General features: G+C 35.8%; 1 protein-coding gene across 1 annotated transcript; it reads right to left on the reverse strand.

The window, feature by feature from the left end:
• Nucleotides 1-2,016: 2,016 nt before the first annotated feature.
• Nucleotides 2,017-24,236, reverse strand: LOC117295136 (neuronal acetylcholine receptor subunit beta-2-like). The gene is made up of 7 exons (XM_033777700.1): nt 23,734-24,236; nt 8,760-8,908; nt 7,768-7,812; nt 6,252-6,361; nt 5,621-5,823; nt 4,864-5,202; nt 2,017-4,180 (listed from the first exon to the last, which is right to left on the reverse strand). Exons 1-7 carry the CDS (start codon nt 23,801-23,803, stop codon nt 3,549-3,551), a joined length of 1,548 nt encoding a protein of 515 aa, XP_033633591.1. The 5' UTR covers nt 23,804-24,236; the 3' UTR covers nt 2,017-3,548.
• Nucleotides 24,237-27,573: the final 3,337 nt, after the last annotated feature.

Consider the following 27,573-nt stretch of genomic DNA (forward strand, 5'->3'; position numbering starts at 1 on the left):
ATCTTTCAGCAACAGATGTTACCAGCAGGGTCAACAATGTCACCTACAGCTTGTTTATTGATTCTTCTTTATGTGAAGAAAGGATGAGATCGATGCAATTAACAAGTACAGAGAGTGAAGTCAACCAACGTAATGGGGGTAGCGCCCCCTACGATCACACAAGGGTGTGAATATCACGGTTTCATCATACCATTGGTGTTTGGGGGCCGGGGGGGGGGGGGCTATTCAAGTTAACCATTGACTCTCTGATGACAACAGAAATTAATTATGAATTCATTTATCCGTTTAATATTATAAAAAGGTGAATCCATTCCACATTCTAAGTTTAGAAAGTCGATACACACAGTTTAAGAGGAATGCATGCAGTTCCCTTTAAACTGTATTTATTTCTAATGTGACCTTCAGTAGGTCATTACAAACCTGTATAATGAAGCTGGTGTGATTGCAGAAACACCATCAGTTCATTAAAGAAGCCGACAGAGGCTTCGGATGAAAAATTTTGAAAGAGCAAAGGAAAATGTACAGAGACTGTCTTTGGGATGATTCTTTCATGTACTGCAATTATCTTATATAATAGCCACTTAATTTTAGTTCAAGCTGTGAATTTATTTCTCAAGAAGACACCTTCTGGTTTTTTAATTGATTCCAAACAATGTTTGTATCTTAAGTTTGGCAGATAAGCTTAAACTGTTTGTTTATTTAGCTCAACTTGAAATAAAAAAATAAAAAATACATGATTATAATGTTTAATTGATGCTGGATAAAGTTATCGGGAAAAAAGACGAGGAGATACCCAATTATTTGAGGTCGTTGGAAAGGAATAATGTAGAGAAAATTTAACACGCTCAAGAATTGCAAAGGGCGTGGGTTCGAATCCACCTAGAGTAACTGTGCAACACGCTCAAGAATTGCAAAGGGCGTGGGTTCGAATCCACCTAGAGTAACTGTGCAGCACGCTCAAGAATTGCAAAGGGCGTGGGTTCGAATCCACCTAGAGTAACTGTGCCTGTGATTTCCTTTTGTCACAGAACACGTTGGTTGGTTTTATTGGAGTTTATAAATTTAGAATCTGGAACCTCGACCCTTTGTGAAGTCTTCTAAGGCAGTACCTTGTCTTAACACCTCTTAATATAGACCCGAATGAAAACCATATCCTCTTTCACACGGTAACAATAATGTTTCTCTCGGGTTACCAATGAAATATAAAACATATCAGTATCTGACTGCAACTTCCTAGAAAGCATTTTTGATTGACCATTTCATGAAGCTGTCACCGGAGAAATCAAAGCAACTATTATTAATAGAGAAATAAAAACTTCCAAGGAGTCGTATTAAAGTTATCCTCAAACAGGAACTGCAGAGGAGCGGGTTTAATAACCCAATCAGGTTCAGGATGTAGTTTGATGAGATATGGCTGCTGTTGTTTATTAATTATCAAGGACCTCATAGTGATTAAATGACATCTTCAAGATAATTTATCACCCAGAAAAGCAATTAGTTGCAGTGTGTATAAGTGTCCTTCATCTAGTTATATTGGAACTATATAAGAAACTAGTTTTATTAAACAAAAAGAGTGCTCAGATTGGTTTTGTACAGACTTTGTTCCACTTTAAATTGGATTGTGTTCAAACCTATTAAATTTTTACATTGAAGCAAGTTTTATAAAGAAAACATCGTGGGTCCAGAATTCCTAATAAAAAAACAAAGGCCAGACAATTCATGTCTTAGCCCACAAGGATAAAAATCTTTTACTTACCTTTTACAAAATATTTTACATATTTCGAGGACAAACAATTAGCCATTTTTTGTATTGGTAATAATTTGAAAATAATGATGTTATTAGAATACTTTTCAGTTATTGTTTTATCTCGTTTTTATCGACGGGTAAAACAAAAATCCAAAAAGATTGTGTGAGCTTAGAAGGTACCCGACGTATATGTATGTTTGATAAATCATTTTGACTAAATAATAATTGAAAACAAAACATACTTATTTGAAAACGAAATTATTCCTTTATTCAAGTTTCTTCTAACTTTTTTAATCCACTACAAAAAACAATTACGTCATGAACCTATTAACGAAAAACATATTGCTACAGTCCAACTGCTCGTTGTAATGTTGTAGTGAATACATATTGCTATAACTTGTGTAGGTAAACATTGTCTCTTCATGCTAATGGGAGATTGTTCGTTTTGTTGTAATGCAACGTATTGAATACTGCCCTCTATTGAAATTCATTCGTCAGAGATTTGTTTGCTCGTCTTCGTAACATAAACAGGCAGTGTGTCGGTCTATTGTCCAAAAAGATTACTTAATAATTATAAAATGAACACTGCAAACATCTTACTTAGGTTAAACATGAAATAAATACATTTTTAAAGAATGTTTTGGAGTACCGTACCAGCCGATTTCAAATTTCCAATTACGAAACAAACTTATGTAACTTTATACAATTTTAATAACTGTTCGAATTCTGGTTGACCTTGTGAAGTTCATCAAAACAGTAAATTTTTTAGAATGTCAACATCCATCATTGTTCAAAAACCAAGGCGTAAATACACTGCAAATAAAAACACACTTTTAATCTCTAACATTCTTAAAAAGTAAAGTAAACAAATTAATTAGATGATTAAGAAGAACACCATTAATTTTACTACTTAGGGCTCCACAGATAGATACACTATACATCAGTAAATAAACTGCCTTCGGTGAAATGATTACCAATCGCCAAAAAAACAAAAACAAAAACATCGAAAGTTTTTGGGTCATCATTTTTTAACGCAGAGCTAAATCTCTTTTAAGAAAATTTACCCGTCAGTAAAAACGTCTGCGGTCATGTCAACTTTGGAAAACAAAAGGACATCAATAAACTTGTTCAACTGAAAATGGTGATACAACTTTTAATTCAGGTACATATATTATAGTCGGACCCCGATGTATATTGAATAAATAGTTTGGTTACATAGTTATTGTGATAATAGATCATAATGATGACATACCTTAAAGGAAATGTCTGCGAAAACAATAAAACAATAAAATCACACATGCGGCACAAATTTTGTTTCATATATTATAAGCATTTCATTTTAAGAGATATCTCTTCTACTTAATTGCAGCAAAGTGCATGTTCATGACACTATCATAAAGTAATTGACAAGACTGAATCGAGGGCCGCTTTTGTCGTTGATTAGAACAAAAATGAATAAAACAACTTCCTGCAACCATAAAGTACCTCAGTGGGACATGATAACATGCAAAATACTATCATGTAAGAATTGGAGAACATGCGTTTATAGTTATCATCCAGTCATGATTACTTGTCATTTTCAACACCTTTGAAAGGATATACAAATCACTTCACTTTTACATTCATCGTCTTTTCCCCACTTTGACAACATCAAGGCGCAACCAAAAGTAACTTCGCATATACTGTGTGTTTACCTGTATGATTAGTTATTTCAAAAGTAATGTTCAATTTCACAGCATTTTGACAATGGAAGACTTTTGCCGGCTGGAAACAAGATCCATCTTAAAATATGACGGCTGTTTCATGTAATATGCCCAATGATTATAAATAATGTGGATAGCATTCCTACAACATAAAGCACCATGAAAACCCTGTCAACCATCATAGCAACTTGTTTCCATTCTGCTTGCATGATGGCATCGTCCTCTTTATCCTCAAAGTTACTCCGGATACATTTAAACTCATCCAGGATTTGTTGCAACATTGTCAATTCCTGTAAACGGAACGACTTCCCCTCCGTGGGATGGTGAGTGAACGCCCTCTTGTGAGCATTCGTAGTTCGGTTTCTAATCTCACCCTCGTTCCCAGATGACGAGCTATTACCGTCGAGGTTGACCATGCTATTGCCTACCACGTGATCATTCTCAAATGTATCCTGCATTTCAACTGTGGAAAAGAATTTCTTATGGGCTCGTTTTCTTCTTCTACCGGCGCATCCATTATTATTCTTGGTATCCCGGATTATATTCTCTCTCTTATCGAAGGCAGTTATTTTCCTCATCAGGATGAATCTAACCAACCGACCCATCATGATCTTACGAAGCCATGGTGGAACTGGCCTGGTCGATGGCCCTCTGTGGTGCAGATTCAGGACCACGACAGACATCGCTAGTGACAATGACACCATGACCATTGTAGAGGCGTAGTAAATGGCTGCAATCAAACATAAAATATGTGACAATTGAATAACTATTGAGCCATCCTATGAACTTAAAGGCGTCTTCTCTATGCATCCATCTTCTTTTAACCCACTGCGATGTCTTAAGTTTCATTCATCATGACATTCCACAGATTAGAAACAAGGCATAAGTTGTTGTCACATAAAATAGATGTCCGCGAATCATCGACTTTCATGATCGGTTTTAAAATGGAATTATATATTATTCATTTCAGCGCACGTCAAAGCCAAAGTTGGATTGCACATGACGTCACTGACCATACACTGACCACCATTTTTGTAGAACAATGGACACATTCCCACGTGTACGAACTGCGCTAGACTCTCAAGCCAATGTTAAGCCTTTCAAGCATGCACGTTCTATCAATAATGGCGGCCATTGCATGCGAGGGGTCTTTTAAAATGGCGGTCATTGCATGCGAGGGGTCCTTTAGGGTGCGTTCGATTAGCTTCCTCGGGTCGACCCCGGTGTGTTGCGTTCTCTTTTTCCAGGACGAACGTGTGCAGATAATTACCCACGTTCGTCCTGGGAAAAAAACCAGCCACACACTGGGGTCGACCCAGGGAGGCTAAACGAACGCACCCATAAATTTGTTGGGTTTTGTTTTACCACATATCAAGCAAGTCAATAATGTCCCACCACCTGGTTCCCCCTTACCAATGATAGGCACTGCTCCAGACGGTGGTAGTAACTCAGCTACTAGGAGTAGAAACACCGTCAAGGACAACAGCACCGTGATACCAAGGCTCACTTTCTCACCAGACTCAGCTGGTAGAAAGAAACTCAGTAACGTAGTGCAGGCAATCAAACAACATGGCATTATTAGATAGAAAACGAAGTATGTTGGTATCCGCATCAGCTCGATGGAATACTCCACGTAGGTGAAGTTTACTAGCGGGTCATCTGGATAGATCTGGTATGGTTGCTTGTCGTTTTTGGCTTGGAAATCCATGATTTTCCACTCACCGGAACTGCGAAGGTACATCTCAGCTGAGCCTGTTCATTTGATAAACAATCAAAGATTAAAACAATAAATACCATAGCAAGCATAACTATCAATACTGTGTTTAGAAAAATCGATTGTTTCTATTTGATATTAATTTTTCTGACTTTGTCTCTCCCTGAAAACTTTGTTAACTTCGATCTTGTTTAGATATTGAATTGAAACGAGACCACAACTTCTCTTGAAGACAATCAGAGCATACTGATCGAAACGTTGAGTTGTCAACCACCTGTTTTTTCAGAACCACCACTACTCAAAAAGAGAATTTTTATATAGTGCCACCGCAGACCTCTCTTATACTCCCACCCTACACAATTTCAACTCCTACTTGCTATGATTGTCTACTCATTTAGAAGCTTTGATTGACTCTGCAATTGTAACGGTTATCAGCATTAAAACTTCATCTCTCACCGGTTCCTTCAAGCATGATCTCGTTGGCACCATGTTGCCATGGGCCAAATGTTACCGTACATTTCTGTCTGTCGAAAGGGAAGTTAGTGACATCCATGGTGCAGTGTGTTTTAATGATTGAGGGCGATTGCCAGACTACTTTGCCATCAAAATACACGCTACATATGGAGTTCTTGGCGTAGTCCTCGTATCGACTCCCAGCACTGCATGGAAAATAAAAACACATTGGGTTTATTGGACGAATCAGCATTAGGAGAATAGTAGCCCATAAACACTACATTTTACTCTTATTCGAGTGAATTTGATTCCATTTCTGGGAATCAGCGAGTAAAAATTAGCTGATTAAAGGTCATATTGAAATACAATATCACCTCTCTATATTGTGACCAATAAACAAATAATTTGAAATCTGTGATGTATCGAGTGAACCATATTGCTCAATTTACCAATATTCGCAAAATGGTAATTTTGTAATCAGTGTGAATGTAGATACATTGCAAAAATCGGGGTGTTAAATTGACACATTGGGTGATGTCATGCCCTAAATGGCATCATACGGTGTTAAAATATCACTTGTGTAACTGTTTTGGCAAACATTATTTACTTGAAGAGTAAGTTGTACAGGACTTACTTATTGTATAACCAGAGGTCTGGCATCCACAAGTGTTCCTTTGAAACCTTGAAGTTTTCCAGTCCACTGTAGTCCTTTGGTTCCCAGACTAGGTATTCATCAATCCATCTCTGTTTATGGGAAATACAGGAGTTAAAGGAAAAGGTACACGTTTGGTAATTGTCAAAGACCAGTCTTCTCACTTGTTGTATCTCAACATAAGCATAAATTAACAAGCCTGTGAAAATTGTATGCTTATGCTGAGAAAAACTGGTCTTTGACAATTACCAATAGTGTCCAGTGTCTTTAAGATATTCTTATGATCTGTGAAATATAGTTTCTTTTGTGCGTCTTGTGAACTGAAGAAAGCTTTTCTAATTGAATAGTAAACTACGGAACCGTAGTGCCGCCACATGAACAAAAAACCTCTCTCTTGTCATCGTACACAATAGGTTATCGTGTACGTACATGTACATTGATATATTATACATGATATAATTATTTTATTCGTGTTGCAGCTTTACGCTTCCGTAGTGAACCATGTACTAAAAAATATATAAATATTTGTGAGGTATCATCCATTGTGAATGGTTTGTGGCGGGGAGTGCAGTGTATGTAATATGACCTTGAGAAACAACACTTGACTTCGCAATCGTATGAAATCAAAAGTAAATATTCAGTTGACGCGTATACATATCAAACCCTTCGGCAATAGAATGAGCATAACAATTTACGCGTCCATGAACAAATATCATGTAAGAGCCCTTCGTCATTTTCTCTCTCGGTATTGGTTATTGATACTAATTTTAATAAAACATTGCCCGACCACTTTCCCCTCATGTCTTGGATTGAATACATTCAGGTAATACCTTGGTGAGCTAAACAAAACATATCTTCTTGATTGCCCAGAATCTGGATTTTCAGACTAGCTACTCAAGACAGACTGCGAGTATGACCTTAAAGCAAATATAGGACGCAGTCTGTGAACATCTGAACCATACGTAGGGAGATATAGGACGCAGTCTGTGAACATCTGAACCATACGTAGGGAGATATAGGACGCAGTCTGTGAACATCTGAACCATACGTAGGGAGCAGTCATGATTTGATTGGTGATCAATCCGAAGGTACGGTGATAACTGGACTAAATCCGACCATGGAAGTCTGATTAAGACGAAGAAAATCCTTATTGCTTAAAGGAAGAACCCAAGGATGTACTGTCTGAGTACTTTATTATTTGTTTGAATTGTATCTTCTTTGTTTTTAACAAACAATTTTTTGTCAGTGATAAGTGATAAGTAATATTAAATATCATCACCCCCACTGGATTATAGTTATGATTGTAGCGGCCGATTTCACAAAGAGCTAAGATTGATCTTAACTGCAAATCAGTCGTAGTTGCTCAGTGAATTGTGATGTCACAATACAAATCACTATGGTGATACTGTAATATTTGTCTTACGATGGATTGTATTGCTTTGTGAAATCAGGCCCAGGTATGCATTAATAACAAACGATAGCATTGCAATACTCTCACCATGGTCAGCCATGCGTTGATTTTGAATGTTTCCAGGCGTTCATCCTGTAAATGAAAATATAAGAAGTGGATTGGATTCACCTTGAGGTCAAACAATTAATTATTAGCAGTTGTCATGACTTGAATGCATTCCTGACTGTCACAACTCAACTATCTCAATATTCATCCAGGCAAATCGCCAGGGACACAAGTCTTCAATTCAAGGGTTGTGAAAGCTTTCTCAATATCATGATAGCTTTATTTCAATAAACCGATAATACATATCATTCAGCATTGGAATTTATTGACAAGAACCCAAACATGTGCGTTGGTATTTTCAGTATAAATATTTGGTTTTCAAGCAGCTTCTTCGGAATGAATGAAACTTTTGTGGAGCTCGTGTACCACTTGTGTATGTATAACTATATGAAAAACAAGGCACTTAGTGTACACACTGGACACTATTGGTAATTGTCAAAGACTAGTCTGCTCACTTGCTGTATCTCAACATATTCATAAAACAACATACCTGTGAAAATTTGAGCTCAATCGGTTGTCGAAGATAATAATGAAAGAAAAACCACCCTTGTCACACGAAGTTGTGTGCTTTCAGATGCTTGATTTCGAGACCTCAAATTCTAAAACTGAGGTCTTGAAATCAAATTGGTGGAAATTTACTTCTTTCTCGAAAACTACGTTATGCCTATTTCAGAGGGAGCCGTTTCTCACAATGTTTTATAATATCAACATCTCCCCATTAATCGTTACCAAGTAAGTTTTTATGCTAATAATTATTTTGAGTAATTACCAATAGTGTCCACCGCCTGCAAAACACTCGTGTACGTACACTGTGTCCGTATAAAAAAACAAGACACTTAGTGTACTTAAGTGAGTCACTTGTGTAATTATGCAAGTTACCTGTATCTTAAAGCACGACACTTAAACACTTAAGAAAGACACGTGAGCCATTTGCCTCAAGGTAATACCGCCCTCTGTGTCCATTCCAGACTTACCACGTCTAACACTTGCGCAACAAAGAACTGCATCTGCACGACTGTTGGGAAACTATCATTGATGACTGGGCGAACTGAATTGTCATATTCACTATTGTTGTGGAACAAGTCATGTCGGAGACGCCTATGGGGCTCCGAAGCAAACAAACCTGATTAGAAATTACAAACGGATGTTAAAGTTGAATATTTGTGCTATTTAGGGTGTATGGGACATTAATTAACGCAACGATGTGATATATGCTACCATTAACAAAACCAGATGGCAATGCAAGTTAAATGGAAAAGAGAATAATATAAATCACCATTTGAAATTAGTCAGGAGCGATGTTTCACTGAAACTGTGAGAAATCAAGAACATGACAAAAACAACAAATTCGTGTAATGTAAAGCTTAATTGGAGTAACTGTATGCTTGATGCATGGAGTTTCTACATTCCATTCTTGATGCATACTATTATTGATTGAAAATCTCACACATGTTTCATTGTCATTGTTATTATTGTATATCGATTAAATGTGATGATTAATTCATCTGCTATCCACTGACGAGGTATTTGCACAAATCCAACTATTTATCAAGGTCAAAACAGGTAATATAATGCACAAGTTCAACTACTCAATGTCAAGGCAAGAAAACATAGACAGAAATCCCTTTTTTTAAGCAAGGCCTGAAAGGAAACATAACATACAAATTCAGCATTTCCATAGCGATGGCAGGCCAGGTAACGTACACAAGAAATCATCATTTTTTCTAAAGCATAAAGACTCGTATTTTTCATTACTAATACACATTGGCACCCATAGTGACCACGCCCTTATAATTGTAACTGCCATGTTGTTTCTAAAATGAATCTTATCTTTACAAAAATCTTTCATATAAACCAAACCTCATTTGCACGAAAGCTTTTGTTGATACTGAGTTAAGACTTAAAGGCAGTGGACACTATTGGTAAATACTCAAAATAATTATCAGCATAAAACCTCATTTGGTAACGAGTAATATGGAGAGGTTGATAGTATAAAACATTGTGAGAAACGGCTCCCTCTGAAGTGACGCAGTTTTCAAGAAAGATGTAATTTTCCACGAATTTGATTTCGAGACCTCAAGTTTAGAACTTGAGGTTTTGAAATCAACCATCTAAACGCACACAACTTCGTGTGACAAGGGTGTTTTTTCTTTCATTATTATCTCGCAACTTCGACGACCAACTGAGCTCAAATTTTCACAGGTTTGTTATTTCATGCATATATGTTGAGATACACCAAGTGAGAAGACTGGTCTTCGACAATTACCAATAGTGTCCACTGTCTTTAAGATCTTAAAGTGGGAGACCGAGAACTTTTCAAGACCTCCAGCACTGATGATGTCTTCATTGCTCTAAATTACACATACAAACATGTAATTAGCCAAAACGATATACGTCAAAGACCGATGGCCAGACATGTTTTCTGGTCAGGGTCGCAGAGTGGGGGGCGACTTGATGGAAAGTCTACCAGCCTATAGCACTAGCCTTGGTTATAGCAATAACTCCCCTCCCCCACTGAGTACAACGTCGATTCTAAAACAATGGCCTTGAACATGGCACCATGAATCTGAACATCAATCGACAGGTGTAAAGACCTAATCTATAACGGCTTATCTCAGATATGTATAATCGTTATTAAACTTTAGATCAATTCAAAGATGGAAGCCAGTTAAACAAACTTCAGCCTTTACGTTGATTGTTTAATTAATACATATATATTAAAATGCATCGGGGATAAAGAATATGCCACTAGCTACCGGGCAATCTCGAACTGCCTCTAGCCTCTGCGCAATGTCGATGTTCTATTTAGTAAGACACTGCTCCAGAATTGCAAAGGTCGTGGGTTTGAATCCCACCCAAGTAATATGCCTGTGATTTTGTTCACAAAGCTCGACGGGAAAGTAGTGAGTATTAAGTGCTAACACACATCGATGTATTATGGATTGAAGTTTACAATACAGACAAACACGAATGTCAGTGTATGCTGATGTTGTCGTTTAAAATGACAACTTGATTTTAAATTGTAAAATTATTTGCTATACAGAGTTAGGGAACTAAATGAACTATGTACAACTTACGTCTTAAAAACATATCTATCGCGTGAAAAAAAATCTAAAGAATACGTGAAGAATATGATACTGCTGAGAAATGAAAACAAGACACAATAAAACATTTTTTTTTACAAAAATATGGCTGTGCATCGTTTTCTGTGAAGCTGTAAAGTGCTGTCAGATTATCAAGTTACAATACATGTTTAATATGATCACATTTCAGTTGAAGTATCATGCTGGGTTCATCATACTAAAAAAAAACAAGAAACGAATTGTTTGATGGTTTCTTGGCTTACAAAAACCTGCCATGAGGAAGTATGATTGTAATGTAATTTGTGCGTCACGCTGTTCAGATGAGATATGCTTGAGGGGGTCAAACAGCATTTATAAGGCCTAATATAGGCCGGTCCTAAAGCGCGTTGGTCATGTACATTATTCGGGTTTGTTTTTTCTTCTGTTCTTTCTACAAACTTGTATTTTGTTTTGATCTCGATGCCAACCACTAATTTTTGCAAATAAGCATTATTGTTCAAGAAGAAATCATTTACTTTAAGTCATTAAATATAAATATTTATGTTTTTTCTTTTCTTTTGATTGGAGCTCTAAGACTCCGTTTATTTTTCTCCAGTGGAAGTAAAGTACAAACATCTCCATCGGACATTAGCACATATACTGTTAGATCAATACATTAAGTACATTGTGGATACAAGAAGCTAATTAAAATGATATTACATATCAAACAACAAGAACATAAAAACACTTAAAAAAAAGCAAATTTAAGTACATGCAAAAAAAAACCGTTAAACTTAAAACGAACGTAAAAGGACAGTAACTGAAAAGATGAACAACTTCAATTTACATCAAAACGTAAAATTCTCGTCTTTATTGAGGAAACAGCTACTTATTTTTATTTTTAAAATCTTGCCCAGAGCTCATAAGTTATTTTAAAGTCTTGATTATGTTATTCTTGTATTTTAAACTCTGGTGGAACATTTTCTAAATCTCCAAGATCAAATTAAATTTTGTTTTCACAAATGTCTCCATCTTTTAGCTGCAAGCACAATGTCATCATAATGGGAAATTTCTACTTGGTGTTAAAACCATACATTTCTTGACACTACATTTTAATTTCTTATTAAAACAAATAAAAATACTGAATTCCGTTCAGAACCATTTTTAATAAAGGTGTAATGTTTTATAAATCTCTTATATTTAAATTAAATCTAGTTATCATAACAGTCTCCATCTTTTAGCTGCAACCTCGTGTAACCATATGGAATTGCTACTTCATATTAAAACCATACCTTTCCCGACACTGCATTTCATTTTATTTATTTCATTCCAAATAAATACTGAATTCCTTCTTTGAGACCCATTTTCAAATTGGTGCACGTATGATAGTGTATCCGTACCGGATAAGATACGCATTACGAGCCTATAGCCTGTGACTGTGAATAACAAGACGAAGACACCTTAATGTGTTATTGCTCACGCTGCAAGATGAGTTCCAATTTCTTGCTCATACTGCAAGATGAGTTCCAATTTCACATTATTGACTGCATAGTAATAATCACCTACCTAGCTAGCAGTTGTACGGAAATAGGCAGATATGTGTTACCTATATATCTATACTCAACTACAGGTTTAATGCCGGAGTAAAAGTGGTCTTTGAAATGAGAAACACAAAAAAGAATCCATGAATTTAGCACATATTGTAAATAATTTTGGGTTGAACAAAGAAAGTTTAATAAATCATAATTGGACTATTGTCTCCTAGAATCTGCCAATCATCGGGGAAAAATAAGCGTTTCTTTGATTGTTTATAATATGAATTCATACTGTTTGCAGATAGGAAAACAGTATAGTTACGAACTAATAAATAATAAAAAACATGTGTTTTACACAGTACACAAGCAGATCAACGTGATCTTCCTTAGATACTTGTGAGGACATTTGATGATGAGGGTTTAATTAAATAAAGTCTCTCAGCCAGCATTAAATACAATTTTGATCAGTTTAGTGTATAAGCTTTGATTTTAGTGGAAAGTACTTATTCTAAAAATAAATAAATACCATGTTTACCTTTAAAATAATTACTCGAGACAAACATTATCCAATAGTTGTAACTTTATTCATTTCTCGTTTCTCTGAGATTCACCTTTATATTCTTTCTAGCTCTGGTAAATTTAAAGATATTCCATTTATTCCTATTATATACATTCGGATCTGTCCATATTATTTTCAATGCAGACAGCAACGAGTTGCTCCGATTTCCCCTAAAAATAACCCCATAATAACACCAGCAGCTGTTTTGTAATAGGGTTGATACAGCAACCGATAAATGATACAAAGTTAGATCTAACTGCTCGGCACTGTGGCTTATAAATCATTCACAATCCATCTGTATAGAGAAACTCTTTTTATTTGGCAACCTTTCAGTCTGACTGTTCGTGTATTAAATGGGTCATTTACTTGACGGTTGTGCGCTTTTAATGCACTGGATCGTGATTATTCGTTGATAAAAGCAAATCCATGGAAAACCTTGCATAATAGATCGTTAAAATTAATGCAATGCTAAAACAGTGCAAATTATTTCTTTTAATCAATTGAATGATCAAAGGCAGTAGAATCACAAGACCATTTTACTTTCTATTTGAGATTTCACAGGAAAACTGTTTGATAATTTATTTTTGGAGTGAACATTAAAAATGCACGTCATAGCATGATTATTATAAATATTGATTTTTAAGATGTATGTGGAAAGAGTCAATTGAACCAAACAGGTTTTCCAGTTGAGTCCATACATGGCAATGCATGGTGTAGTTTCTAGATGCAATATACCGCAGAGAAAGAACTTCAGGTTTGGGATAATATTGTCGATCCGACGCTGTGAGACCTTGCAACTTGATGAGCCTTGTTATATAGACCAGTTATAATATATAAAGACACCCTACCTCCATCTATAAATACCAGGCATTTCATCTTAATCTGTTTTCAAACATGAATGCAACTTCCTCTTAGCTGGATTTTAGCGTAACCCAAACATTTCTTTTGAATATATTGAAATGTAGTGATTAGATTACAAATGTTTGTTTAACCAAGAAGGAATGTTCCTGTCAATAATTAAGGTATAATCATAGATAATTGAAAACAGTGGACACTATTGGTAATTGTCAAAGACCAGTCTTCTCACTAATGGTGTATCTCAACATATGCAGAAAATAATAAACCTGTGAAAATTTGAGCTCGATTGGTCGTCGGAGTTGCGAGATAATAATGAAAGAAAAAAGCACCCCTGTCACACGAAGTTGTGTGCTTTCATAATGCTTGATTTCAAGACCTCAAATTCTAAACTTGAGGTCTCGAAATCAAATTCGTTGAAAATTACTTCTTTCTCGAAAACTACGTCACTTCTGAGGGAGCTGTTTCTCACAATGTTTTATACTATCAACCTATCCCCATTACTTATTACCAAATGAGGTTTTACGCTGATAATAATGTTGAGTAATTACCAATAGTGTCCACTGCCTTTAATGCATAAAGAAACGACACTCATTCTCAATCTTGTGGAGAAGGCTACTCATCTGGTGTAAACACGGCATAAAAGGCACTGGACACTTTTGGTAATTACTCAAAACAACTTTTAGCATAAAACCTTACTTGGTAACGAGTAATTACCAAGTACAAAATCGAATAGTTATAAAAGGATTTTTGTTTTTTATATTTTTTAATTTATTGGACAATATTTCAAATATCGTTTGCCATCAGGGTGAAATATCTCACACCTGAAGTAAAAGGAGTTTGACACGATGCCCTCGAACCTTTCTGTGAACCGTTCCAAGGTTAGAGTCATTGTTTCTCATAAAGATATTAACTATAGAGGGATAAAGAACAATTATTGGTTATCTGTAATCAATTAATTATTGTACATGAACGTGACTGAATCTGACTATAGCAGATGTCGATGTGGTGTGTTGTGGCTGGGTATCGGATGATCCTACGAGTGAGTTGTATTCTAGGTCAAGTACGATGGCTGTTTGAAAATTATTCTTCACAAATTATCGTTTAAGGTTGATGGTTGAAATAATTAAACAGATAATACAGTTTGTGGTGAAAAATACAAAGAACTTGAAGTGTTATTAAGATTGGTGCATTAAAGCTTTCACAGCAGAAAATAGTGCTTAAAGTCACCTGGAAGTGGTATTTTTTCAAAATAAAGCTTTTGTCACTAATAAATGTGTTTTGATGAGTGGAATGTGAATAAACAGTTAACTAAGGTTTTAAAAACTCAGTTCTTATGTTATTTACAAATTTAAGAGTAGACCCCGACCCGAGAGGCCGGTGTTCGTGACGTCAATCGAGGCAGATATTGCCTGTAATGCGTAGAGTAAACACAATTGCAAAGTACATGTACGGACCAAGTCGTGAGTTTGTACGTTTAAAAAAAAAAATGTTTTTTTCCCGGCAATGCCGACCAGGTGTATTGCTGCTGAATGCAGAAAAACACTTTTAGAAATGTACCAACTCACGACTTGGACGTACATGTACTTTGCACGTGTGTTTACTATACGCATTGCAGGCAAAGTCTGCCTCGATTGACGTCACAAAAGGGGTAGGCGGAGTCAGCCCCCCAAACAACTTTATGTATTTTTTAAACATATAAATCGTGACAAACAATTACTAAAAAATTTGTTTTATTGTTCGTAAGCATATACTCTTATGTTTGAAAGAAAAAAAAATCTATTTCCAGGTGACTTTAACGATTTTCGGCTTAGCAGAAATAAACAGCATACCAGCCACAACTTGTACATATGACATGGTAGTTTGTCTGGTAACCTTATTCTGGTGAGCATAATTTTGTTGTGGTTAACTAGTTTTGGGGCGTAAAGCAGCTCTATAAAATTGGGCCCAGGTCTCTCGCCGAAAAAAAAGTGTAAAACATAAACACAAACTGGACTACATAATCATTACACGGCCCTTTAATCGTTATTATGTGCGCATATTGAAATCAAATCATAGTCTAGCATTATACCACATGAATGAAAACTCGTCTTGTCTGAAGTCATTCCTTCTTCAAACCAAACTAATTTGATACTATCAGATTAAACAATAGCCCAATCGTAATAAAGTGTTTATGTGCATTGAGTGGCTTCTAAGCAGGCTTGTCATTTAATTAGTACGTGCCAGTGACTTGAATCTAGCTGTTAATGATTACACGTGGTATCGAGACTCGAGACGCTTTGCTTCACTAAGTTTGCAGTCAGTGCAGGGAGAAATTTACTATAAATGTGGACTCGGAAAGTCTTTTATATAAAATGCCAAGAATTGAATAGTATATTTAATGACAAATTATCTCTACGAAAGTTGAGTGACGAAAAAAATGAGACGGTTTTTGTGTGGCTATATGTAAACTTAGCAACGGTAAACATCCTTGTAAATTATAAACAAAACAAGAGCAGGTTAAATATGGACACTTTGCTTCATTAAAAGGGAAATTAATCCATCAGTCACTTTGTGCAGAGAAGAGTTTATCATGACAAACTTTCACAACTTAATCCCGATAATTGGTTTTCTTAAAACAAACCATAAAAATGTGTAACTTTCTTTAAAAAAGAGACGTGACCCATTATCTATAGTACGCCATGATTTTACACAATAATGATGTTCACAATAAAGACGTGATTTCTTCATCATGCTCTAGGCTTGAATATTAAGGGTTTTTTTCTCCTTACACGAAAATGACCAAAAAAATATAGCATTTTGGAAACATGGCCGTTGTATTGCCGACACTATTCAATATGATCACTGTCCTAAAATAGTGACCACTCAGTTACTTTGTCCTCTAGCACAATGCAAAGTTTCATAGACAAATGGCATGTGGTCATGAAGTACCATGCACCCACTTTGCTATATTTAAATTACAATTAAATAAAACTGCAGTCCAAAATGGTTGCTAAAACTAACGGACATATGTTATTGATTTTTGATTCACAGAAATTTCATTAAGCTGAGCATTTGGTTAATTATATTCGGTAATGTAGCGTTGAATATCTACTTGTAATTCAGTGAATGCAGATTAAAATCACAGAGGCTAAGGATGTAGAGGGTGGGGGATGGAAATAATCGTTAGGACCTCAAGGTCTGTAAAAGGTTAACAGAGATATGTAGAGAGACACAGAGAAGATGCTTGGGGCTGTATCGGATATTTTCATTCACGATTTCTGTATGTCTTTATTTTTATCATAATTTTTTGGGGGATACTTTTCTACTTATTATTAATATACTTAATGATAAAACAATTATTATTATTAATTATCGTAATTAAGGTTTTTTAACATAATATCAAATTGTTGTTGTTGTTAAAGGCAGTGGACACTGTTGATAACTACTCTAAATGATTATTATAAAACCTTACTTGCTGGTAACGAGTAATGGGGAGTTGTTGATAGTATAAAACATTGTGGAAAACGGATCCCTCTGAAATGACGTAGTTTACGAGAAAAAAAGTAATTTTCCACGAATTTGATTTCGAGACCTCAGATTTAGAATTTGGAAATCAAGCATCTGAAAGCACACAACTTCGTGTGGCAAGGGTGTTTTTTTCTTCCATTATTGTATCGCAACTTCTACGACGAATTGAGCTCAATATTTCACACAGGTTTGTTATTTTATGCATATGTTGAGATACACCAAGTGAGAAGACTGGTCTTTGACAATTACCAATAGCGTCCGGTGTCTTTAAGTTGTGTGCCTTTGTTCCGAAAGGGGATTCTGCAAGTCAATGTTCGTCAATACTTTACTGTACATGTTTAATGATGTAAACCGTGATATAAAGACATAACAGTGAACATGGCGGAAGTTTTTACATTATTACCAACGTGTCCTCCTTTACTTGGACCGGGATGTATAGGTAGCGTGCCATCATTACATAATGAGGTAAATTATACTGAATTGTAATAATAATAATATTATTGTTGTTGTTGTTGTTGTAGATTACCCTTTGATTCCATCCCCTAACATTTACCAAATCAAAACTTACTAAATATATAGTGATCTAAGAGTGGACGCATCAATCAATTGATTACATTTGCTGAGGTTGCATGATGTCTGATGACATCCGCCTTGTTAATGATAAATTGCGATTACAATTCAATTTAAGTTTAACTAATGGATTTCTTTTGAAAGTATGAAACACCTCATTGAAAACTGGACCGCTCTTTAAAACAAATCACAATATATTAACCTGTGTGAACTTGGAAAACAACTTTATCATTCCGACATGCTTCGCCTTAGGTTAAAGGAAACACATCCATTATAACGGTACATTTTCACTACAGGCAACTACACATCATTACACCCAACTCTACACATGACGCCCCGGGTAAAACAATGTTCTGATTTCAGATTATACATTAAGTCTTAAAGAATAATTCAACACAGTCCTCATGAGACACGATTTCTTGATTCTCATTTGACTAATTCATGACTAATTGTAATAGATTCTGTTTAATTGGTAATCTAGAAGGGAATCGTGCTAGCTTGGGTGTCGACAGGTTATCGATTTAAATTCTTATAATGGGTCTGATTTGTTTGACTTGCTAAAACTACTACGTGTTTGAATTAAGAGCTAGAAGCTGAGAAGATGTTTCAGGTCTGGAGTTAAGTGTTAAGTGAAGAAATTTAACAACGTGGACAAGAGTGTAGAGCACGATGACTCCGCGATAATTTATGTATTGTATTTCTGGTGGATTCCACTTGGGATAAAAACACACTGGAACGCACACATGCCTAAATAAACGAATCTCACTGAGATGAGTCAATTAGGAACCAAACTTTTAGGACAACGTTCTAAAAAAAACAATTGCCATTGCTCATTGTACTTGTTTGAGAATGCCATGGGGTGCAACAAACATGGTCTTCAATACTTATTCTAAAATATTGATTGACAAGTTGAGCTTTCTTATGATGAGATAAATTACGAAGCAGACTCTTGGATTTGAGTAGAGAAAATGTGGAGATTTGGAGGTTTATCAGGGAAATCTTGTTGGGTTTAGTCTGTTAGGTAGTACTTGGAAGTTGCTTATCACACATCAGTGTAATCCCAAAATTCCGTATTCCCGATTACTCAATTCCAATATCAAGGACTCGTTATTCTTCCTTTCTACTTCCTCTTGTTTTTCAAAATTACTCTTGATTTTTAGAGGAGATTTTCAAATTACAATTGCAGACAGATGAGCTTTATCCCTATACGTCAAACCCAAGATTAGGATGGATCATATTTCACTAATGAAATTATGCTTTTTGTATATTCAAAGAAAATGTCCGCAGTGTTTTTATTTGGGACTGTCCAATCTCCCTTGGGTGTCCTATCTACAGGGAGGTTTCCTCTAAAGCTACCATAGTATACCTATGATGCAGAACTAGATAGCCTCCCTATGGTTTATGTACACCTGGTCATAAGCTCACGGCCACCTATTGCGTCTCTAATTGATAAGGACAGAGAAACATAGCTATGGCAGTTATTATTAAATAGCCCTCCTCCCATTTGGACATGTGAAACAACCAGACTCTAAATTTGAATCTTATTAGATATCAGCGACCCATAAGACGGGATGTCAAAACAGTGTACACATCCCTACTTCAATATCATCAGGAATGCGAGCGATGAAAAGTGTCATATAGGTCTCCATGTGAGAATTATTACGTGCTGCTTTAAAACCTTTAGTCCAAATTGTAACAAAATGTGATTTTTTTTTTGGTAGGATGCGTGTAGTCTATTGAAGGAGGTGTAATAACAGCGAAGGATACTAAAGAATTTAATATTAATAGGCGACTCGCTGTTTTACAATATATTTTACATTTATAAACGGAGAGAATGATACACAAAACCCAAGCCTTTTGTATTTTTATTTTTTATAATGTCATCCAGATGTGAATTATAGAGTACCGATATACAACAAAAGATATGGAGACAACATAAAAATATTCCTCAAATTATCATTTAAAGGAAAGGTACACGTTTGGAAATTACTCAAAACAAATATTAACTTAAAAACTGACTTGGTAACGAGCATTGCGAGAAACGGCTCCCTCTGAAGTAGCATGGATGTTGAAATAGAGATAAGTCTCACTAAAATAATAAAAGACTCCTAGCTAGAAGTCTTTTATTCCAATCTGAAAGCACACAAATTCGTCCAACAAGGTCGTTTATTCTTTCATCATTTCCTCCCAACTCTGATGACTAATTGAGCTCAAATTTTCACAGGTTTGTTATTTTATGCATATGTTGAGATCTACCAAGTGAGAACACTGGTCTTTGACAATTACAAATAGTGTACCTTGTTGTCTATAGCGTGGATAACGTTTCTGTTCCGTGGTAGATATATATATAGATATAAGTCTGTGAGCTACATTTGCTTAGTTCAAAAACAAGTTTTGAGAGGAAACAAGTGATGATGTGTTGTGATAATGTGTACATCGAAAGTGCCTTTGTTGATGTAAGTTCCACATCAAGTGGTCAACTCTAAAGTCATACATCAATCAATCACCAAACTGAATTAAAACAAGCCGCGACAGAACAAGACGCCGACAAGATCCCAAGCAAAGACGTTTCTGCTTGGATAACTCAAAACAAATATTTTAAAATAAACTCTTAATCTTTAAAAAAAGAAAGACGTATAGCCCTTTTGATTTTACCATCGTTGTTTTTATTTCAAAATACCGAACTAGAGGCTCTCCTAAAATCAACTGAAAGAAAAGTCTTAAATAATGCCCTGGTGGATTTTCTTTGATAGATTTACCATAGTACCTTAGGAAAAGTCTGTTAAGCTTATCATCCTGTTTTTACCCAATTATTATCATTGAGAACATCGCAACCTTCCATTTAAAATGACGAAAACTGGATGTTATGTCTTTACTATAATTCGGTTTTATATCAAGGGGATTGATTGATATCGAGTTACTTATCGTGGCTTATATGTCAATATGGTAAATTCATCTTATGGTAATATCCAATCAAAACCTATAACATTGCTTACGTCATCAAGTTGTAGTTGCATCATTTTAACTGAGACCCTAGCACACCAGACTGTGGATGTTTCTTTTGTATAATTTCTAGGGTATTTTTTTAGATGTACGACTAAGAAATGTATAGAACATTAATTTAGAAAGATAAATTGAACAGATATGTACATAAACTTAAACACCGTTCTAGTTTGATCACACACTGTCATTGACTTAAAGGTGTGGATTATCAAAATAAATCTAAATTAATAGCCCACCTTTGAACATTACGTCATAAGTGTAAGCCATATTTTACAAAATTAATATTATAACTACTCTCTCATTTAACTTTAATTTGTTTCAGTCATTAATTATTTGTTCTTTTAGTTGTAAAAATCATCTATAGTCAATCTCATTATTTCCTAAAGTTTCCAATGATTATGATTATGATTTAAGATGCTAATTCACCTTGCAACAGTAAATAAGACGTCGTTAGATTATCATTATCATTACCTCGGGCAAAGAAAAGGGCCACACACACACACTCTCCTCCACCCATTAAAGGGATGTGCATCTTTGGTCATCACTTAATCTTTTTCATCCTACTGTTATTGAGGAGCTCGTTAACTAGTACAATGACGGTAAACATAGACTTTTTACACCTTTAAATTTCCGTTCAAAGGTGTGTCTGAACTGGTTAAGAATTTTCTGTTTTGGGAATAAATAAATATACACATTGAAAATTCTTTATACTTTAATAACTATTTCAAGCCCACTAGTCAATTACTTTTAGGCACTTAATACTAAAATATACACTCTGTGAAAATACTCCGTGACAAACGATGTTTCGACTGTCAACAATGCAATCTTACGTTTTAATCAAGATTGCCAATGGTGCGTTCTGCAGTCTTACTTCCTGACAATATCTGACTGTCTCACTGAATATCTCTCAACTCTTCACCATTGTTGAGGTTGTTCTTTTTGCTGAGTGTATATTGTGTTTTATATCCGTTTACATGCGTGAGACTACACTTTGAGAATCAAGAGAAGTTCATTAGATTTGTCGAGCCCGGAATTGGGAAGCTGAAATTACAAGACATGGGAGTTGACGCGCAGGATGGCCACACTCGTATTGGTTGTATCAAGTTGCCATTTGGGTTGATGGTTTGACTGTGAAATTAGTTTTGATTTTGATTAACAGAATACGGAGGGAATTAGTCATTGACAAGGGAAGTGAAAGTGCTGTTACGTAACAAACAGGTTGTTAACTAATAAATGTTCAGCCAATTAGATCAGTTAAATGAGCTTTAGCAGCATTTCTGCATTAAGTTACCCTAAAGACGAGCATGCAAAACAAAAACGGTTGGAAACGTCGAAACCCTGCTTTCTCAACCACAGTTCACAACCAACACTTCTCACAAAGTGTTGCCATGGTTGTGACTCAAACATACCGATCGCTCTAAATTAAAAAAATTGGACACTATTGGTAATTGTCTAAGACCAGTCTTTTCACTTGATGTATCTCAAAGCAAGCATAAAATAACAAACCTGTGAAAATTTGAGCTCAATCGGTTGTCGAAATTGCGAGATAATAATGAAAGAAAAAACACCCCTGTCACACGAAGTTGTGTGCTTTCAGATGCTTGATTTTCGAGACCTCAAATTCTAAATCTGAGGTCTCGAAATCAAATTCGTGGAAAATTACTTCTTTCTTGAAAACTACGTTACTTCAGAGGGAGCTGTTTCTCACAATGTTTTATACCAACAACCTCTCCCCATTACTTGTTACCAAATAAGGATTTATGCTAATAATTATTTTGAATAATTACCAACAGTATCCACTGCCTTTAAATGCAATTTGAATATACATAAAACAGCTTACCATAATTTATCATAGTGATTACGAGTAGGGTGATTCGCTGAATGTGTGCAAGATTGAGCTACGGTTATAATAACGGTACTATAATGAATATTTCCACAAGATCAAACTAACATGTTTATGATAATTGATGACACATTTGGACAGCTTGATTTGTTGTTTCAGAGTTCAACCTACAATCAGCACAAAGCTACCATAAGACACCAATTGTATCTTGTCTACTTTGACTCTCGGTTGACTTCAAGGCAATTTAATAAACGAATTATTCAAACGACTGCTGCTACTGAGCGGTCATTCGGAAATATAGGTCAATAAAGTTGATCAAGTGGAATCAAAAAGACTGCTGATCTTTCAAAAACGTCGAAACGATAGAAAAAATGACAGAATGTAGTGAGGGAAAGAATAGTACATTGAAGTCATTGCACTTCGGAACAGAGGTACACGTTGGGAGACAATTTTACCGAGCCCCATTACGATGACCTTTACAGATGTATTGGTGAGCAGTTTATCTAATCATTGCTTGGAATGATGAAAAAATAGTCTCGATTTTATTACAACTGATGCCTTATTCATAAAATAATAAAGGTTTAGGTTGTCTTTGTTATGGGTAATTCTGTTCATAAAAATCTTAGTCACGATTGAAATCAAATGTAACATACTGAAATTAATAACACATGATTATAATTTAAAGAAATTAAAAAAATAAAACACATCTTCAAGCACTCACTCCAAACAAACAAACAAACAAACAAACAAAAAAAACAAACAAACAAACAAACTAACTAACATACAAACGCATAAAAATGAACACACAAGTACGAATAGTGTAGAAAATTTAAAACAATTGCCGGCATAATGCGTATACACAAGCTGATATCACACGCATTGGTACCGAACTCTGCATGAGTTGTGCTTTGAGACCTGATAAACGCTTTATAGATTGGATGGATTTCCTTATGATTGTATATGTATTTCATTTTGACCAGAATATTTGATAGTGGACGATTCTTATTTTACCTTTAGTGTTAAACAGCAAGAGTACAATCCAAACCACAGCTCGTTGTGACGTCTGCAATCCAACAGGCATGGTGACTCGTTTTCAAGTTATTCAAATGAAGCAGCTTTTCTCAAACTAGATAAACCGGATGGCTTCTATACCACTCAACCATTTCCTCTGAAGAAAGTTGAAAGCTTAGTTGATGTACACACGTGGCTAAGTTGAGTTCCTTTCCATTGTGACTATGACTTCACTAACATAGATTTCTCTCTCGCTAGAAGTTCAACTTCAAATAACATCAGCGATTGTGAGTGTAATTTTTTTCGTAAGTCATTTATTTTAATAAAAAAAAATAAAAAAAGGTACACTTCTTCCCACAATTCGGATGAATCAGCTCCTTTCCATACTGAGTCCAACAAAGAAGCCTGTGTTGATACTTTTGACAGACATCTCATTTACGGTAACATATCATCCTGTTAAGCAAAAACGATGAGACCTTACTGTGTGTAGTTAAAGTTCTACGTCCCACAGATTGGATACCCTTTGTACATAGTCAGTAGATAGCGAAATGGTAACACCTGGCCTTCAGTGCGTGCTTCATATTCGTCACTTTGCGCAAGCGTGTTTTACTACTGCTAATGGTTTCGTGCTCTGTTACTAAAGCCCGCCCTCTGTGGATTATTAAATCACAGCTGGACAAACATAAGGGGTCATCAATTCGATACTCAGATCTGAACATGTATTATTTTGTTATAGGGGCGTGGCGTACATGTGCATGCAGTCGCATAGTAATAATTTGTTCTTGGTTATCCACTTATCTTTAGCTGTGAAACTCCAATGTCTGAACAAAATTCATTTCATGTTCACAACTCGCCACTCCTCTTGGCTACTCGCTGCCATTTTCAATGTCCCTGAATTCCTATTAGATCTCATTCACCAACGACTCAGTACTAAGATCTGTACATGTATTATTTTATTTAGAGGCGTGTCGTACATGCAGTCGCATAGTAATATCATTGTTTCTTGGTTATCCATCTATCTTTATAGCTGTGCCACTCCACTGCCTGAAACACTTGTCATTTCATTTGCACAACTCACCAGTCACTCCTCTGTGCTGCGCACTTCCATTTAACCCTGAGTTTCTAGATCGCCCATTCACCCATCTTCTTTTCAATCTGCCTTCTCTTCGATAAGTGTCCATCTATTGTCTTTTCTATTTCGCAATGTGACGTGCTCATCTCATTTCCTCTACTGAAACTTTAACAATGTTATCCTCCGTAAGCATTGAAGCTTTGCATGGTGTGGATAGATAGGAAGAAACTATAAATAAATAGTAAACTTGCGAGTACAACCATGTGTAAATCTCTTGTGTGGGAGTGTGAGCTCTGAACAGAGCCGGAGTGGTCCCGACGTTTCGAGCAGTATACTCTGCTCGTCTTCAGGGGAATCATCAAGCTGCTCCATCACTCCGATGCTAAAGGAATTGCACTGGTTGCCCATTAAAGGCAGCGGACACTATTGGTAACTGTCAAAGACTAGCCTTCACAGTTAGTGTATATCAACATATGCATAAAATAACAAACCTATGAAAATTTGAGCTCAATCGGTCATCGAAGTTGCGAGATAATGATGAAAGAAAAACCACCCTTGTCACACAAAAATGTGTGCGTTTAGATGGTTGATATCGAGACCTAAAGTTCTAAATCTGAGGTATCGAAATCACATTCGTGGGAAATTACTTCTTTCTCGAAAACTACGTCACTTCAGAGGGAGCCAACTTGGGTGTAGTATCCCGACATAAGCATAAAATAACAAGCCTGTGGTAATTTGAGCTCAATTGGTCATCGGAGTTGCGAGAAGATTATAAGAGAAAAAACACCCGTGTTGGACGAATTAGTGTGCTTTCAGATAGGAATAAAAGACTTCTGGCTAGAAGTCTTTTACCGTTTAAGTGAAAATTTAACTCTTTCTCAAAATCTATGCTACTTCAGATGAGGGAGCCGTTTCCCACAGTGTTTTATAATATCAACAGCTCTCCAATACTCGTTATCAAGTCAGTTTTTAAGTTAACATTTTGTTGGAGTAATTACCAAACGTGTACCTTCTCTTTAATAATGTTTGTCATGTTTATGGAAAGTATTACACTGTACACATTGGATGTGATAAGTCGTATTTCAGATGAATATAACCAATCGATTGCAAAAATACCTGCAGCTGCTCTGTATTGTATGTATACTTCCAGCCTTTTCATTCTAAAATAACGCTGCAGTGGGTTTAAACAAAATAACATCCAACTCATTAATAAATCAGATAGGGCTACAACAACAACATGGAACTACAGTAAAAGCACAGAAACAAAATAGAAAATCATAGCCATGAATAATGAATTTAAATAATTTGGATTTATCATCCACTGAAAAAAGTTTCCTTCCGTATCTACAATGATATTTAATCGCCCTGCCAACATTGCTGACTTTTGTGCCACATTGCAGGACGTTTTCTAATGAAGTTAATTTCTAACTACCGATTGATATTAACGATCAGTTACACTTTTAGGCGATGTTTTCAACGAGTTTTGTTCTGTTTTATTATATTTTTTACAGTCAATGAACGGCGTTTGCAAATTACATATACATACTATTTCTTGTGAACTGAGTTGTTTTGATGTGAGAGTAATGATTGATCGACTTATACACAAAGACTGTGGAATTTCAGTCATTGTTTTAGAAGGTCATGGTTTACCTTTTTGTTGCTAGGCCTCGTGAACTATAGATGACCACAAGTTCACATTGACATCATTACTATGTAAATGTAGCAAGACGTTCAACATTTCGGCTAAAAACCAAACGTTGAAAATGCTTCTGTAAAGTCTTTGTATCGATAACTTGGCTAAACGTCCGTCTATTGTGGAAAATAGCTAGAATGGTTGCCGGTTTCTGGCTTTAGTTTCTTACTTGCCTTTGGGAAAATTAAAAACCTCTTGGACTACTGGTCATCTGATCATGAAGATATATTGTACTGACGTTTCGATGACTAATGTGTTCCTACTAATGTGTTCTCTACTGTGAACAAATAACTAGGATGGCTGCCGGTTTTCTGCTGGCCTTGTTGGGAAAAAGTAAAAACAGATCTTCTATAAGATATTTTGTACTGTATTTATTATTTGAAGAGTCGATTAATAAAATTCAGTATCTTATGTATCGTTTAGACAACGTACAGACAAATAGAAATAGTTGCTAAGGATAAGTGCTGCCCGACTCAAGCTGTTCTTATTTTTGTTTTGAATACACAAAGATGATGAAGCATCCTCCCGTGTCATCAACGCTTCATCTCTTAAACAGGAACATTTCTCTTTTATCCAACCATAATGACGGAGCACTCGTCCTTCTTAAGATTGCATGTTTATTTGGAAGTCTGTGAAGGGATTACAAGCTACCAGCTTTACTTCATAATGAAAACGCCTTGAATAGGTACGGTATTCCAAGGTAAAGACACCAGCGCGGTTAACTCCAAACAATCAACACATGCTCACGCTCTCAGGGTCTTCGTTTATCAAATGTCTCAAGAATGACAAAGCCTTAGAAAGAGGTGTGTTTTCTCAACAGAGACACTAATGCTATCCTTAGCTCTTCCTACTTTACAACCCTACCCCAGTACTAAACCTCCCCTGAGGTCGTACAACCACCGAGCAGTTGCAAGTATTCTTATTCAACGAAGCTAAACTAACATCTCGTTTGTAACTACGTTGGCTTGTTGCTCTTTTACGCTTTAATCCCCAGCTTGATGAGAAAGGCCGAGATTTTGGAAGACTAGAGGGGCATTTACGCCAAGGGGGTAGGAGAAGCTAGGGTGCGGCGTGG

Source organism: Asterias rubens, chromosome 9 (genome assembly GCF_902459465.1).
Source record: "Asterias rubens chromosome 9, eAstRub1.3, whole genome shotgun sequence".
NCBI lineage: Eukaryota > Metazoa > Echinodermata > Asteroidea > Forcipulatida > Asteriidae > Asterias > Asterias rubens.